The sequence below is a fragment of the Salminus brasiliensis genome, chromosome 18 (assembly GCF_030463535.1).
Source record: "Salminus brasiliensis chromosome 18, fSalBra1.hap2, whole genome shotgun sequence".
Taxonomy (NCBI): Eukaryota; Metazoa; Chordata; class Actinopteri; order Characiformes; family Bryconidae; genus Salminus; species Salminus brasiliensis.
The window spans coordinates 12,670,010-12,685,593 of record NC_132895.1 but is presented as its reverse complement, the minus strand read 5'-3'; the positions used below and the strand labels follow the sequence as shown (position 1 = coordinate 12,685,593).

The following is a 15,584-nucleotide window of genomic DNA, read 5'->3' as shown; positions in this document are numbered from 1 at the left end:
TAAAGCTTATTCCTCTTTGTTTCAATTTTTTTATTATTATTTTAAGCATGACTTTGACCCCAAAAAAGGAAAAGGGTCAGAAGAAAAAGTCTGGGCACCCTGCATAGTCAGCACTTAGTAACACCCCCTTAGGTATGCATTAAAGTTTGTGAATGTTTTTGCAGCATGCTAATAGTCTTTCGTTTTTTTCTAAAACACTTCAGGCTTGCTTAAATGTTCTTTTGAAAACTTCTAAAAGTAAATTCTGTAGTAAGGACATAGGAAAGGTGGTGTTGTCCTGATTATGCTTCCATGAAGGTCATATTTGTGCAAGTGTTTCTGCACAGTAGAACAGTGCACCAGACTTCCAGAAGGTCTTTTTCCAGTCAAAACAAGGGTTCAGATCAACTACCAAGTCTCAAATCTCAAATTACGAACAAAGTAAGATGCGACCTGAAAACACTGCTGTTTTCTTACTGCCTCCTTCTTCTCCTGGGTGTCAATAACTCAATTACAGTGTCAGACAGCTTCTTAGAAGAGCCCATGGCTGCTAATTGTTGGGTATTCATAAAGCTTTGAAATATGAAGCACCTGGCCTTTCCTAACGCTGACTGTGAACAAGCCACAGCCCTAACTGTGTTCTTCTAACCTACATATATAAAACTTGCTGCTGCTTTAAACAAATTCTGGCCTGTTTAAGGCGTTTGCATAACACTATGGGTGTGTATATGTACCGTTTTTATGGGCACTGCAGCTTTGCCTGACAATCACATTAAGCCTCTGTAAAGACTCATTTTGAAGAGGTCTTAAACTAGTTGTGCAACAAAAGAAAAGAACCACAAGTGTAACTTCAAGAACATCAGTTTAGCAGAGGACCAAAGTTATCCTATGTCTAGACAGTCTCAATTTCCAAGCAGTAAGATTGCCAGAAATCTGCCTTTCACACCTGCTCTATTTGATCATGCCTCTAATAAAAGATTGTTCTGGTGAACGTTATGGGCATGTGTAAAACACCAAAGACAGTCATTCCACTGAAGAACATGAAGTCCATCCAACAGACATCCATGTAGGACTGCAAGCAGAAAGAGCTTGAGCATGTAGACATTCAGCTCCACCCTTTCTTCGTAAAAATGACTCTAGGCTTGATCTTGTGTGAACATCTGTATACAACTGCTCAACACAGATGTATCACCAACATGACATCATTGAGTTCAACTGAACAGTTACTCACATCAGTCTTCCTGAACTTTGCTTTGAGGCTTTTCATGTTAGTCCATGCAGATTTCCAGCAGGTCCAGGCAGGTCTGAATAAAAACAGAAGTTGTGTCAGACTCCACACTCATTCAGAGCCATACTGTCACATCAGGTCAGTGGGCTTTTTTTTTTATAGAGGTCCCACAATGACCCAACTTTCACTTCTTTAAAGGGGCGGAAAGGCCTTCTTCTTCTACTGTTCCTTCAGTAAAACTGGCATCACACCCACTCCATCTAAAGGCTGCTATAATAACCTGGTCAAGACGCCAGACAGCATTTCGTCAACCTTTATACTCTGTTAGATAGGTGTGATTAAGCCACACAGCCCATAAAGAAGCTATCACTGCTAGCATGTTAGCACAAGTCATTGATATTCCGATGGTGCAATCAGTGCTGCTCCTGAGGAACTTCAGCGGGCAAGGAGGAAAGTTCAGCCAGGCCATTCAGAGCCAGTCACTCGGGCTAGCTGGACTAACGTTAGCTAGCCTCCAACTCTTAACGTTCAGATAAGAAAAGCAAAGAGCGGCGTTTTCGCCAACAGTGGCCAGGAGCAGGGATAACAATGTCCTCCAAATATAACCGCCAGGAATGGCAAACGCAAATGTAAACACTAGCTATTAAAATACGCGCTGGCTTCCATGTTTATCGTCCAGGCAACGCCGCTCCAAATCTATCGCCAACAAGATGATTCACATTCGCCAAACGACTCACACAACTCCTTTTTCCCAGATTGTTGAACACTTACCCACTTTTACCAAAAAGTTGAACTGCAAAAAAAAAAAAGCTGAACGAACAGTTGCCTGTAGAGAGCGATAAAGTACTTCACATCGCGTTTAATGGCAGCCTGGCCGGTCGACTGTGAAACACCGGGGAATGTGCGAGCGACAAAGCTAATTAAGACAGAAAGCGCTTGTACCGACAGCCTCGCTGTTCACCGACAAGACCCCATTCAGGCGGCCTGTGAAAGCGAGGTCCGAGTCGCGCATGAGTCGGCTCTTGTAAATCTGAATCAGAACCGATTCATGTCTGTCCGACCTAATCGATTTTTGTTTCTGTAGCTACCGCGTTCAAGTCCGAGTGGCAAAGCTAGACTTTTAATTTTAATTAGCTATATTAATAGTAATATTTCACAATCTAACCTAAAATAAGTCAAAGCATTTCAGCAAACCTTGCCTCCCTATTCTCTGTGAACTAGCTATTTAGCTAGCAGGGACATTGTGCTGTTTTGCGTGTAAGAACCGTGTCAGACTAACTGAATCCTACTTGGTAAAAGTTGTTTTACATAAAGGATATGACTGATAGTTAGTAGTAGTCCTGATTCGAAACTGAATTATTGAACCATGCGCTCGACTCGTTTAAACGAATCGAAAGAATCGGTTCAGTGAACAGGATCGAGCTTCTTAATACTATGCTTTTAGTGGGAGTGTTGCGCGGAGGCGGTCGCCTTACCTGATTGGTCACTGAGCAGTGACAGAATGATGTCAGCTGCCATGTGACTCCAGTCGGTCCAGGCTGCTACGCTACGATTGGCTAATAGTTCGTACTCGCTAGTCTTAGCAGCCAATCGTAACGCTGGAAGCGGGATTTGCCGGAATACGGGTGCGGAACACAACAACAACAACAACAACAACGCCGCAAACGGCAGCCGGGCTAATTCAGTACTATTAAAACTTTAATTACTGATTGTTGCGGGACATACAGCTCATTTTATAGCCCTGCCGACTTGATAGAAATGGCATGAAACTAGGGTGCGGTTGGTTGTTATGCTTCCCAGTGTGAAGGAGTAAAACTTTGAGGATGATCGCCCTGTTGGCCTCAACACCGTTGGCAATGTTAGGGAAGGGCGCCGCGAGGTGGATACAGCCCTCGAATGCGACCAACGTTAGGCCTTCTCTGACCCTTCTCGTCCTAGAAGCGGCTTGTTGGACATGCCGTTATATGGAAATAGAATAAGGTCCATTCATACAAGAACTACGAGATAAAAACAGCTCTTATCCCAGTTCAGTTCAGTTCAAAGTTCAAGAAAAAACTTGAGAAGAACCAAGACTCAAAAAGAGAGCCCATCCTCAACTGGTCGACACCGGATAGCACAATAAAAAGCAGAACAGGGATAAAACAGCAATAAAACAATACTAAATTAAGAGAATATGGCAAATATATGGCAGTCACAAGCATGGCCATGCAGTGAGGTGAGGGTGAATCAATGTGAGGCCCCAGAGCAGGACAGTGGGCAGCAGGGTAGTGCAGAGCCACATCTGGCCGTACCGGGATGAAACAGTTGGGAACTGGGCATCTCAATAAATGGGAAAGAGAGAGAAAGAAAGCAGGAATGAGGGGAAAACACAAGGGGTTCGGAGGAGCACAGCAACATTTATCTGTGCTATTGGTGTGGAAACGTGTTTGATCTCTTTATTAGAAATAATTGATGTATTAAAAACTATTTCTTTGCACTTCTTCTGTTGGAACCATATTTAGATGTGCTTTTATTAGAATGAGTGTGGTGATGTGAATATTATTCAGTCCCTGAGCTGCACCACAGTAATTTCTTGTCATGTTGGTTGGCATGGCAATGAAGTACTTTAAAACTGGCCCTCTTTTGACTACTGTCTCTTATATATGTGCCTTATCCATTCACTCATCCAGCATCTGAGCATTTCTAAGCCATGTTTAAAAGGGAAAACATCCTCAATAGTGAACCACTGTGGATCTAAACAAAGGAATGGTGCATAGTTTCTATAGCTTAACCACACCTCAAGTCAAGTCAAGTCAAGCGGCTTATATTGTCAAGTACACAGTGAAGTAAAATTACATTTTTGTCCAGAACAGGGGTGCCAAATGGAACAAAACGAGAACAAAAACAATACAGTACAGGACAGACTGCAGAAATTCAGACGTGCAACACAAGATGAATACAATAAATACGGAAGCTGTCACAATTCTGAGTATGAAGTATTGAGTTTAAGGTGCATAGATATATTTAACAGGTATCTATTAATAATAAGGTGCTTAGAAATTTAACATGCTGTGACATTATATGCATATAATATAAAATATATATACATACCTCTATAAAACATGAGGCTATTCCACCTAGTTAATTTTAATACATTGTTTGGTTGGTTTAAACTATGTTACAACACCTTAAAACATTTAAAATAGTTAAAAAAATATATAGTAATGAAATCTTTCAATTAAAAAACATTCTGAGTATATTGTCTTAATTGTTTGCAAGAATGGTGATAAAAAACATTCAGAATTACTTGGTTTACATCTACAAAAAATATGTTTATTTAAATATGTAATTATTTAAACAAATTAGGTCCAAATAGTTTTTCATATTTTCATTCAGCAGCCAGTGAAAACTACAGTGTGGAGGTTGGATCCTTCTATTCCAACCACTTTAGGTAAAACTGTTCTGAGGATTTTGCTCAGCATGCAAGTAGGGCAGCAATACAGATGAAAATCTTCAATAATTCACAGAGTGAAGCTCAACTCTCCATCGCAGAGTGATGGAAATCACAAAATCACGATGTCATAGCCAATAGTAATAGAATTTATAACCGCACTGTGGAGCAGAGAGATCTGGTGAGCTGATTTCGGCAACCCTCTCAAACAGACAAATTGGGTATTGTGAAGAACCATATTCTGTGACGACCTGTCAGTGTGTAAAGCTTTATGCCTCTTTTCAGAAGGTTAACATTATAGAAATCTGTCTAAAAATGTCATGCTTGCTGCTAAAGCCGTGTTCAGCTCAGAGAGAAGTCTGAGTGGATAAACTGATTAACAGAAGTTGAGTTTCCCAAGAAGACACAACTTCAGTTCCTTCTCCAGCCCATCTTCATCTCTCCATGTGATCACCAAATCACAAGTACAGCACATGTGTCTTTTTCTGTAGGTCAGTATGCAGTCCCCTATCGCACAGCTTCTAAATGAGTTATTAAATGTGATGCCGATTGCCACAACATATTCCACAGACAATCATGAAGCAGATGTTTACAGAAAAGTTAGGTTCTTCTGATACTCTACACAGCGTTTTGATTGGAGACTGAGCTAGGAGCATCAATTCTGATGAAATACGAATGTAATTAGGGGATAAAGTGACCTATTCAGTAGGTCTAAAAACAGCAGGACAACAAAAGATATCAAAACTGTTATCTCAATGACAAGTTTATCAGGCCCAGTGCCTGAAGGCATTTGTTAATATCCATAATATTTAGCTCCTTGTCTAGGTGTCAGATGAGGATAGCACCAAAACTCTCTGTCAACTTTTAGATATTGTAAGTGCACTGACTAAGAAAATATCAGATCTAAGAGATAGGTGCTAAGAAAGCAGAGTGAATGCGGGGAGCAGGTGAGTTCACATGGATAGGTAGTGTTTTTCCTGGGTTCAGCAGTTCTTTTGAATCAGTCACTGTTGTTGTTAATGATAATAATGATAGTAATGATGGTATAGTTGTTGTTTAAGGTTTCCCAAGGTCAGGATGTTGGATGATCACCACCCCACCTCCCAGACTCAACCCAGAAGTATTGGATGGAGCACTAACCATCATTCAGGAGAACACAGCACCACTCTGTGGGGTGCTTTATACCCCTCTAGCCCATGCCTGGCATTAGACAATAGGTTCATGTTCATCTGCTCCAGGTGAACTATTCGATTAACAGTACTCCTCTAAAGAGACTAGAAAAGCATTGTGTGTGAGCATTTGCTCATCTGTGTCAGCAGCAAAGGGTGCAACGTAAAGTAGCTGAATGCATACATTAGAAGGGGCGTCCACAAACATTTGGGCATATAGTGTAGACAGGGCAGCAGAAAGTGCTGTGGGTGTAATTTGCTATGAAAAATGAACACATTCTCAATAAATACATGAACATAAACTGCAGTGTTTACTTCTGGTGAATGCCTCAGAGCCCTAGAGGCCAATTATGTGTTGCCATATTCTTTTTAATTGCCATCCATCCAGTAGGGGGTGGTACAGTTCTGTCATATCTACTGTGGCAGTTCAATCATGCACTCATTCCCCACAGTCTCTTGAGTCATCAGTTCTTCTCTGGAGCACTCTGATTTTTAGATAGCCAGATAACCTCCTCCTGGGGGATTCTTTTGGAAGCCATCCATCTTTACATTTCAGAACCAGAGAATGCCAGAGGAATCCTAAGCAGGCCACATAGATATGTGCTTGAACTGACGCTGGAACTGTGCCCAAACTAAGGCTGATTAAAGTCCTTAGTGAACATTACTGACAGCAAAAGTCTGCATGTGTCAGGACTTCTCGCAGACATCAGTTCACTATAAGGTGATGACTGGAAATGCGAGCGTCCACTCTGATCACTGCGCTACTTTGATCTGTGGTTCCACTGTGAATTATCTTCTGTTTTTTTGGGATAGACAAGTCGAGTGTACAAAGCTTTTGTTAAACTTTAAAGCTGCAGACATTAACACTTATAGAAGAGTATAACTTCACTGTCACACAAAATTCTTGCATCCCCATTTTTAATTTACATAGCCAGATTTACATTGGCTTTCACTGAATGTTAAGAAGTTTTGTTCCTTCTCCTGAAAAGGGGCCTTTTGTATCTACAAGGTTTTTGTGGGACAGTGACGACAGGGTGATAGGACTTGACTTTGCATTTCGACCGCACAGTCCATGAACTCCTTTTGCTATTAAATTAACCTTTATGTATGCCCACATACTGGGCAGCCCTTACAGACTTTTTTGGGCCTAGTAAGTCATTTAGACTGAAAGTGTGTGTGAATGCATTATGAGTGCAGCAGAGACAAACTGAAACATTATGTACTTGGATACTTGGTCTTTATTACTTAAGGTCTCCATAGCAAAGTAGGGAAATTCTGATGTATTAAACTTATCAAGGTAATGTTCTTCCAGTTGTTATGCAAATCCCCTACATATCCTTTGAAGTAATTACCTTCATTATCTGCTGAGAGAGAAAATTGCCAGTAAAACCTCGTAATCTGTTATTATGCTAATTTTCAGATTTAGCAGGAATTACACAGTGAAAACATCTGGCATGACTGTTCCTTAAAAAATGAAAGCACTTAAAAAGAAGAAAGCAGTTAGACACTTATTGAAAGCTGCAGAGTAATGTACAGAGTACAACACTGATGTGTAAAGATGCATTGTCTGCTATAGAGGAACTATAAAAGAAAACCAGTGCAGCTTCATGCTGTGTATTTGCCACACATCTCACCATGACATTCTAGCGTGGGTTACAGCTGTCAGTCTGAAGCAGTTCTGTACATTCCCGCTGCTACGGAGCTGTGCTGTTCACATGCTTTTTTTAAGCACATTGTTGATCCAGAAAATATGTTTTTTGGTGAGCAATGTGTAGACACCAGGTTTCTTGGGATCCCCACATCCGTTTCCCCCTGAAACCACACCCACAATGTTGTTTTTGCATTCCAGAGGACCGCCAGAATCACCCTGGGAAAGGACAGCAAGGCATGTTTAACATGTTTGTGCCAAAAGATTTTCCTGTGGTTTTAAATGGGTTTATTTTACAATTGAAAAAAAGATATGCCATAGAAGAACCACTTTATGTTCCCTGAGGAACCTCCTTGCAGTAGATGGTACATTAAAGCAACGTTATGCGTGAATTGGTTCTTTTTGCTCCTGAGCTCCCCCTGTTGTCATAATTTGAGCTCCCCATATAGACATGTGCATTCCTGGACAAGCTGAGAGATACAGAACTGATATCTAAAGTGAAAGAAGCACATGGACTGAGGTGGTAGAGTAATAATACAAGATTTTAGCCATTAGAATCATTTTAAAGCTGTTATTTTAAGGTACAATTGCTGCATAATGTTGCTTTAAAGAAACAGTTTCATAGATCAGATCTTTTTCAAACTACTTTCACACACTGTGCAAAAATGAAGCAGTTGGATGTAATTTAAATAGTTTTGAAGATTTGAATTGAAGTAAAATACTACCTTTGTCTAACGTAAAATGTTGCTTTGCGTTGTTTAGTTCAGTGTTCAGGTCGAATAAAACCAGTTTCATAGCCTTTTACTGGGCTGACAAGTTATTTTATATGTGGTAGGTTTTTCCTAGAAATATGCAACCAGGCCAAGAACCTTATTTTTAAAAGCCTAACTGAAGAAATCTTATACAACTGTGTTCTTCCATGTGTGAAACTCCAAACATTTACAAAACAGAAAAGATGTCTATAGACTGTGGCAATATTAGGTGATTGTGGGCCTATTTCTGCACACACACACTGAGCACGTGCGATGATTAGGTATAGATCAAAGACTGACTCCAGACGTACCCAACATGCATCTTTCCTCTGCTGCTTGTTCCCTGCGCATATCATGTCCTCAGTGATGACAGGGTTGTTGTTGTAGTAACAGTTGCACAGGTCTCTGTTCACCACTGAAACCTCCACCTCTCGCAGAACATCGCTTGCTTCTAAAATTTCCACATTAGTGGTTCCCCATCCACTCACTTGACATTTGGTACCATCTATAATTGTACGCACTGGTTTGGGGATTGGCTTCACTTTCACAGTCTTTTCTTTAAGCTGGACCTTTTCTTGGAGCTATGTCAGGAAAGAAAACATCATTTTGATCATCCATGACATGTTTGGTGTCTGGCGTGTGCCTCTTTAGTTTGCAACGGGAGATGCCATGCTAATGTGGATCTCATTCAGTAAATACATTAATTTGCAAAAAAGCTTCATAAACAAGTTGTAAACAATGATATAGTAAAATGGCTTTGATGGAACGTATAGACCAACACTAAAATTACATTTGCATCTGTAAAATGTACTATTCATGGTACATGGACAGCAATGGACCTTAGCAGGTTAAGGGATTTGGTTTGGGCAGGTACTTGCAGAGATGAGATTGGTAACAGTCTGTAAGCAACATTAGCCTAGCAACTGTCATTTTAACCCCTAAATGCAGAAAGGCTTGTTACATGTATTACATTATTACACTATAACTCAGTAACTACTGTAGAAACTGGTGGGGCTATTCATTGGTAATAGAAGTTTGTAATAACACTTTTGGCCTGTCGGCTGTCCCTACAACTACAGAACTACAGAAGCACACTTCAGGTACCGAACAGTCTGATTGACTGCATCTAGGCTAAGAGATAAATCATGTCCATTAGTTTTTTGGTGAAATACTCCGTTAATGCAGTGGTTCCTTATCCTGGTCTTGGTGAACCGACTGCCCAACAATTTTTCCCTGCTCCCAACGCACATGATCCAATAGATGTGCTGATTAACAATCCTACACAAGTTGAAGTGAGTGTGTTATAGCAAGAAAAATAGAAGATGTGCTGGACAGGTACTCCTTAGGTACTCCTAAGCCAGTTGTGGTTTCACTGTCTTAACCCCTTAAACAGCCGAATGACCGCCGAAAGTGTTATTACAAACTTCTATTACTCAGAATGAACAATCCCACCAGTTTGTGCAGAAGACACAGCAGTTACTGAATAATACACCTTAGTGTGTAACAAGCCTTTCTGCATGAACACAGAATAGTTCACTTTTCATTTTCATTACTCTACTGCAGCTTCTCTGTTACTTAAAGATATTTCATGTTTTCAGAATTTCAGTATTTTATACATTTCCAAAATCCATACCTTCAACAACATGATGTCGTTTGCCTTGGTTTTGTTATTGAATGTTTTTGGGATATGGTACTCAAGGACCTCAATGCGCTGAGTGTTTTTGCTCTTTCTCAGAGAGAGGGCACCTAAGAGGACCGTCACTGACGGACATGAGTCTAACTTTCTGAAAAGAATAAACAAAATAGATTTCTTCTTTTTTTCAGTACAGATTAACAACCGGTAAATGTTATATAATGCTTTAACACTGTCGAGGCATTTATCTCATTAAAAATAGCTTTGATTCAAAACTGTTCTTTATATTTCATTACGTATTCAAGTGTGTATATTAGTATTCAATTTGGACCAGAATTTCTCCGGTGCATTCATCCAAAAGCACATTTTACCAAATGTGTTTTTATTTATGCAGCCTAAATTGACTGCACTTGTTTAATTTAAAAAGACTGCCATAAAAGTTTCAATTGACTGCTGCTTCATCCTGTGCTGTTAAACTGTGCCTCCTTACTTTTTACAGTGAGCAGCAGTCAAGACCCACTGCTGATGAATCAGTATTCCCCCACAGACATGGTGGTCCTTGGCTTGGATGGACACAAGCCATGGCTTCACCTTCTTGACCTCTTGACCTCCTATGATGGATACATTCATGCATGCTGTAAAGAGAATCATCGGCCGTTACAGAGACAACACGGGTGAGTCAAAGTGTTTAGTTTCGAGTCCAAAAGTAAACAGCAGAAAAAAACATCCTACCTGCTTGTCTTAAACTGATGAAGAGGAGAATACCATTAAAAAGAATACGTTGGCTGTGGTGAAACATCACGTCTTATCAGCTCTTAAAGAATGTACAAAAGCTGTGTCGATGATGAGCAATGCTTGAAACTGTGGATCATCAAAGCTGGAGGAAACTATGTCTCGTCTCTGTGAGCTCAGAACAACAAATGCTGTGGTTTCTTTTGTGGAAACGGAATACGGAAGTCACATCTGTCAGGCAACTCATGCAGTTTTACGATAACACTTACAAATCTGACACTGTTATAGGTTTAAATTTGGTCAAAATAAAAAGCTATTTTAAAGGGCATTTGAGGCTGTTAGCATTGATCAAGTACAAAACATTGGAGTAAATATAAAACGGAAAGAGCAGACTAGTTTTTTTTAGAGCTATTACCATTGATCTTGTGTAGATTTCAGCACAAAAATTATTATTATTATTATTATTATTATTATTATTATTATTAATAATAATAATAATAATAATAATAATCATCATCATCATCATCATTTAAAATATTGTTTTTACTAAACTCTTGAAAAGCCCTTTACATAGAATAGATCCTTTACATTAAGCAGAGATTATTGAGACTTTAAAAAGGTTCTTCCCACACACGCATTTTGTGTAATCTGTTGAAAGGTTCTTTAATGGCAACACTCCAACTTTTCTTTTGTTTTTGCTGTTATATAAACAGAAATAAAATGCTATTTCTTTTTCCTCTCAGTTGCTTTGGCAATTTTTTAGTTTAGAATGTGTAGCACAACAAAATACTGCATTTCATCCTTACATGTTCATAACTAAAAAAAAATATAAATAAAAATACAGACAAAAGACAAACTACAAAAATTATGGCAGAATAAAATATAAATATTACACCATGAAGAAAATGCTTTATCAACATAATTATTGCTGAAATAAATACTCTTAAGGGAAAATGTGTGCTATTGCCACAATTTAATTCATAAAATTAAAACTTTCCAGAAACATTTTTAAATAAGTTTATCTTTCTAATATTTACAGTTACCATAATTCTGAAAATAAATAAATACAACAATATTATGTAAAATTACAATATTGAATTATTTCCTCATTTCCTGTCTCACTGTACTGCTGTATAAAAGCAATGGGAAATGCATACAAAGCACTGAGCAGATATGTTGTGTTGATTTTTCTTATTGTGTTTTTTAACAACACATTTGTTTTTTCTTTATTTGAGTTTTTTCTTTATTTGAGTTTTTTCTTTATTTGAGTTTTGTTTTTAAGCAATTGACAAAATATAACTCTAAAGGAAAGAAGAGGTAAAGCTACAACTGAAAGAGGTGAAGCAGTATAACTGGTGAGCTTTGTGAGTAGGGCTGGCTAGAGGAAACATGGACCGCTTTGATGTATCATTTCATCCTAACTCTCCAGAGACTCCCCTATTACCAGTGCAGTCATTAAAACCAGGATAAGAGGAATCACCTTATGTCATGAGAGCTGCAATAGGTAAGGCTTACAAGAAATCTCACCAGGCTGCATGAAGCCCCTTGATAAAATGGATAAAAGCACAGTCAAAACCAGCAACAGCTGCTTTTTCACACCTTGAGCCGTTTTTTTTTTTCACAAAAGCTGTAGCTGCAGAGGTGAAAACATGTCTGCGCAGTCTCACTGTTCTGTTTCCGAACCTCAGAAATGTGTGAAACTTAGTGGGTGGTTCCGGGTAAAGAGAAGAACGTTTAACACCTGCTGAATCATATTCATATGTACGTATTTTACAATGTGTCCTCATGGTTATGTTTTTTGACTTCAGAATGACCAGAATCACATATTTTAAGTAGTTCCACTGTTTATGTGCACTAGGACCAGTCTAACCAGAGGCTGATAAGAGACTGAACACTACCTGCCATGTTCTTTACTCCTAGACGTATACAGTGATACAGACAGTCTTTAAACCCAATATACCAACATAGTATAGTGTCATGGTATAATGGCAACTTGTAAAATCCACCCAAAGCTAACCTTTAGCATGAAGATTAAATGTTATTGTTTACTGATAACATTATGTGGAAATAATGAGTAAGAAATGAATAAGTTTGCTCATGCCAAACAGCTCCACCTTCTCTATTAAATCATAACTCTACTCAATCAAAATGTACCAGTTTTATGAACTTAAAAGAAATAAGTGTTGAACATGCTTGATATGTTTACTTTAGTGTAACTGTTGGATATTTCAGAACTTTCTTTACTCATTTAAACTTTGAAGTAAATTTGAACTGTGTTTTACAGTGTGGGAGTAGGAAATCGGCTCATCTGTGGCTTCTGGGCATTTAAGATGTTACTAAAAGATTCCTACATGGGCTGGGAATCTTTAACATGTATCCTCTGAGCAAAAAGTGTTCTATGTAGTACTGAAAAGGGTTCTTTGATGATTACGATTATGGATCCCTTTTTGATGCTATGAAACTCTTCTTTTTAAGGTTTTATATTGAATCATCTACAAATACCTTTCCACCAATCTAAAGAACCCTTTATCCAGGTTAGGGTTAAATTATTTAAACTTGAAAAGGTGGTTTGAGTTTTAGTGGTTCTATTTAAAACTACTGCCTTTGTTAAAGAACCCTTGAATATTCCTTTAAAGAGTATACAGAACCTGTACATGATATAATGATTCTTTAAACTTGTAAAAAACTTGTGGGTTAGTGGTTCTTCTATAACATCATTTTAAAAAACCTACTTTGACACCTGCATTATTAATATTGCAGGGAAAGAAAATGAGGATTTGCATCTGCTGTTTACTCATTCTACATAGAGCTGCCATCTCTTGCCAAAGGAGTATTGATATTGTCTAAGCCCATTAGCTTGTGGAATTGAGTAACAGTTGTCTTCATGTTTTGTTTTGTTTTTGCCTTTATATCTTGATGAACGTAGAAAAAGGTAGGGGCTTATGAAAACTGAATTCTGGAATGATCATATTTCCAATCTATATTTGGTTAAATGTTCTATTAATACTGAATGAGCATAAAGTGTAAGGCCTCAATAGTAATAGTATTTGGATGGACTGGATGTAAGTTATAATGCACATATCATTAATTGTGGTATTCCAAGTTTGTGTTCCAATCTACTGTGTGTATGTGTATGTGTGTGTGGGCGTTCGTGTTTCTGAGGACATAACCCGTCCCTTTAATAAAAGCTATTATTTAATATGAAAGCTACTTAAAAGCTTGTTTAATCTAGCCCTTTGGTAAATGATGCCATTTGAAGATAAATGAATGTTAACACCACTGATGAATAACACTGAATGTCATGTCTCCACATGTGGATCTTTGCCTTTTCCAAATCATTAAAAGGGAAAGAAACGAATTATCAGCATCACTGGGATGAAAAATGTCAAGCATTCTGTCAGTACGCTTGAGAGATTTTTTGAATGATCTGTGATTACTTGCGCAAAATACTGCTGACAGGGAAGCTCTTCAGTGTCTGGGGAGCATTTCAGACTGATCTTGGACCAAGGAGCACAACAGCTCCCTTGCCAAGGCAGAAAGCCCATAGTGTGAGTGGGATGAAACAGTGGGAGCTGGCAGGGGAGCTCAGCTGTGACGAGGGCTTTAGCCAAGCCTCGCATTCCCCGCCTGCCACCATATAACCCCTAGCAACAACCTTGTGCTTCAAAGCTTTACTCTTAGCTGCATCCTGTCAGCGTGATGGATATAGGAGATTTCACTGAGCTCACCGGAGCTGAATTAACCCTTTAAACTCTAAAGGCCTGAAGGTGGGGCCACACCTCAGTGCCTCACTCTCAACATCACTTAGATTTTTTAAAATTCCCAGACATATTAAATCCCAAAGCTTTATTTGTTGGTAATTACATGATAAACCGTGCAAACTGGCTCAGGGTTTCTCAGGTTATAGGAGGAAATAGAAGCCTGGACCTGGTATAATTTTATAGAGGGAAACTTTTTCTTCACTAACTTTATAGTAACTCAGTTTGTATGCACTCAGGGCCGTCTCACATGCACTCTTTTTGAAGTCTATCAACTTGAGCCCCCGTGAGGTAGTCTATTGTGGATTTTGATGTGTGTTCAGGATCATTATCCATCTGTAGAAGCTGTCCTCTTTTCATCTACAGGTTTTAGAGATCCATTCTTCTCTGTACCAGTGAAATAATCCTTGTGCCACTGGTGTCATCACAAGCCCACAGCATGATCAATCCACCTTTGTGCTCAACAGTTGGTAGAGATGTTTGTGAGTTCAGAGGATGTTTCAGTTTTCTATTAAATTTCCTTTAGATTTTTGTGATAAGGATGCAGAAAGGGGTTTTCTTCTGATGACTCTTCCATGAAGGTCATATTTGTGCAGGTGTCCCTCCACAGTGGAACAGCGTGCCCCCACAGCGTGCCCCGCCAGAGTTTGCTAAATCCTTCTGAAGGTCTTCTGCAGTCAAACAGGGTTTTTTTTCTACAAGTAGTTCTCCCTGAAGGTTTTCTTGCCTCCTTAAAACCACTTTATCTTCTTGGAACCTTGTTCAGCTTTGTGGGCATCATTTATTTTAATTGTCAGAGAGCTGGGCAACTGCTTAGAGGAGTCCTCGAGACAAGGTTGACCGCCTCCAAGATGAAATTGTGTAAATCTTATGGAAATGCATTCAAGAATGTTGTTATCGCAAGAATGCCTCTCAGCCAATCACATTGCGAGGTCTGAACTCACTTTTTTTTATACACATTTTCCAGTGTAAACCTCATAACGGCAAAGGCAAAGTCTGCCTACATAACAGTGGTTTTGTTAAGGTGGAACATCAGCGCAGCACATAAAACACAGAAATGGGCATCTGTCAAACAACAAGATCTCATAACATTCACACATAGATGGCTAAAAGTGTACCTCAAGATATGATTAACATTTGTAGAAAGATATTTCATGCATATTTTACAACTCACACTACAGCTTCTGTCCACTGGTGGCACTGCTTTGCCAAATACACACAACTTGTCTGCCAGTTAAGAACAGCATTGCCACAT

General features: G+C 39.0%; 2 protein-coding genes across 2 annotated transcripts in view; both read right to left on the bottom strand.

The window, feature by feature from the left end:
- rai14 (retinoic acid induced 14) overlaps positions 1-1,871 on the bottom strand; it is a 41,269-nt gene extending 39,398 nt beyond the window's left edge. The window contains exon 1 of the mRNA XM_072662688.1: positions 1,211-1,871. Coding sequence (XP_072518789.1) covers positions 1,211-1,246 — 36 coding nt within the window. The 5' untranslated portion in view covers positions 1,247-1,871. The remainder of the gene's footprint in view (positions 1-1,210) is intronic.
- Positions 1,872-7,046: 5,175 nt separating this feature from the next.
- LOC140539462 (granzyme K-like) lies at positions 7,047-10,721 on the bottom strand. The gene is made up of 5 exons (XM_072662181.1): positions 10,572-10,721; positions 10,330-10,474; positions 9,840-9,990; positions 8,518-8,787; positions 7,047-7,673 (listed from the first exon to the last, which is right to left on the bottom strand). The coding sequence occupies exons 1-5, from the start codon at positions 10,636-10,638 to the stop codon at positions 7,518-7,520; spliced, it is 789 nt and encodes a 262-aa protein (XP_072518282.1). The 5' UTR covers positions 10,639-10,721; the 3' UTR covers positions 7,047-7,517.
- Between the last annotated feature and the right edge of the window lie 4,863 nt (positions 10,722-15,584).

Excerpts from the sequence above, each read along its gene's own strand:
- LOC140539462 (XM_072662181.1), bottom strand. The coding sequence starts at position 10,638 with ATGTTTCACCACAGCCAACGTATTCTTTTTAATGGTATTCTCCTCTTC. Across the intron at positions 10,475-10,571 it reads CATCAGTTTAAGACAAGCAG|CATGCATGAATGTATCCATC; the intron begins GTAGGATGTTTT and ends TTCTCTTTACAG. Across the intron at positions 9,991-10,329 it reads ACTGCTGCTCACTGTAAAAA|AAAGTTAGACTCATGTCCGT; the intron begins GTAAGGAGGCAC and ends TATTCTTTTCAG.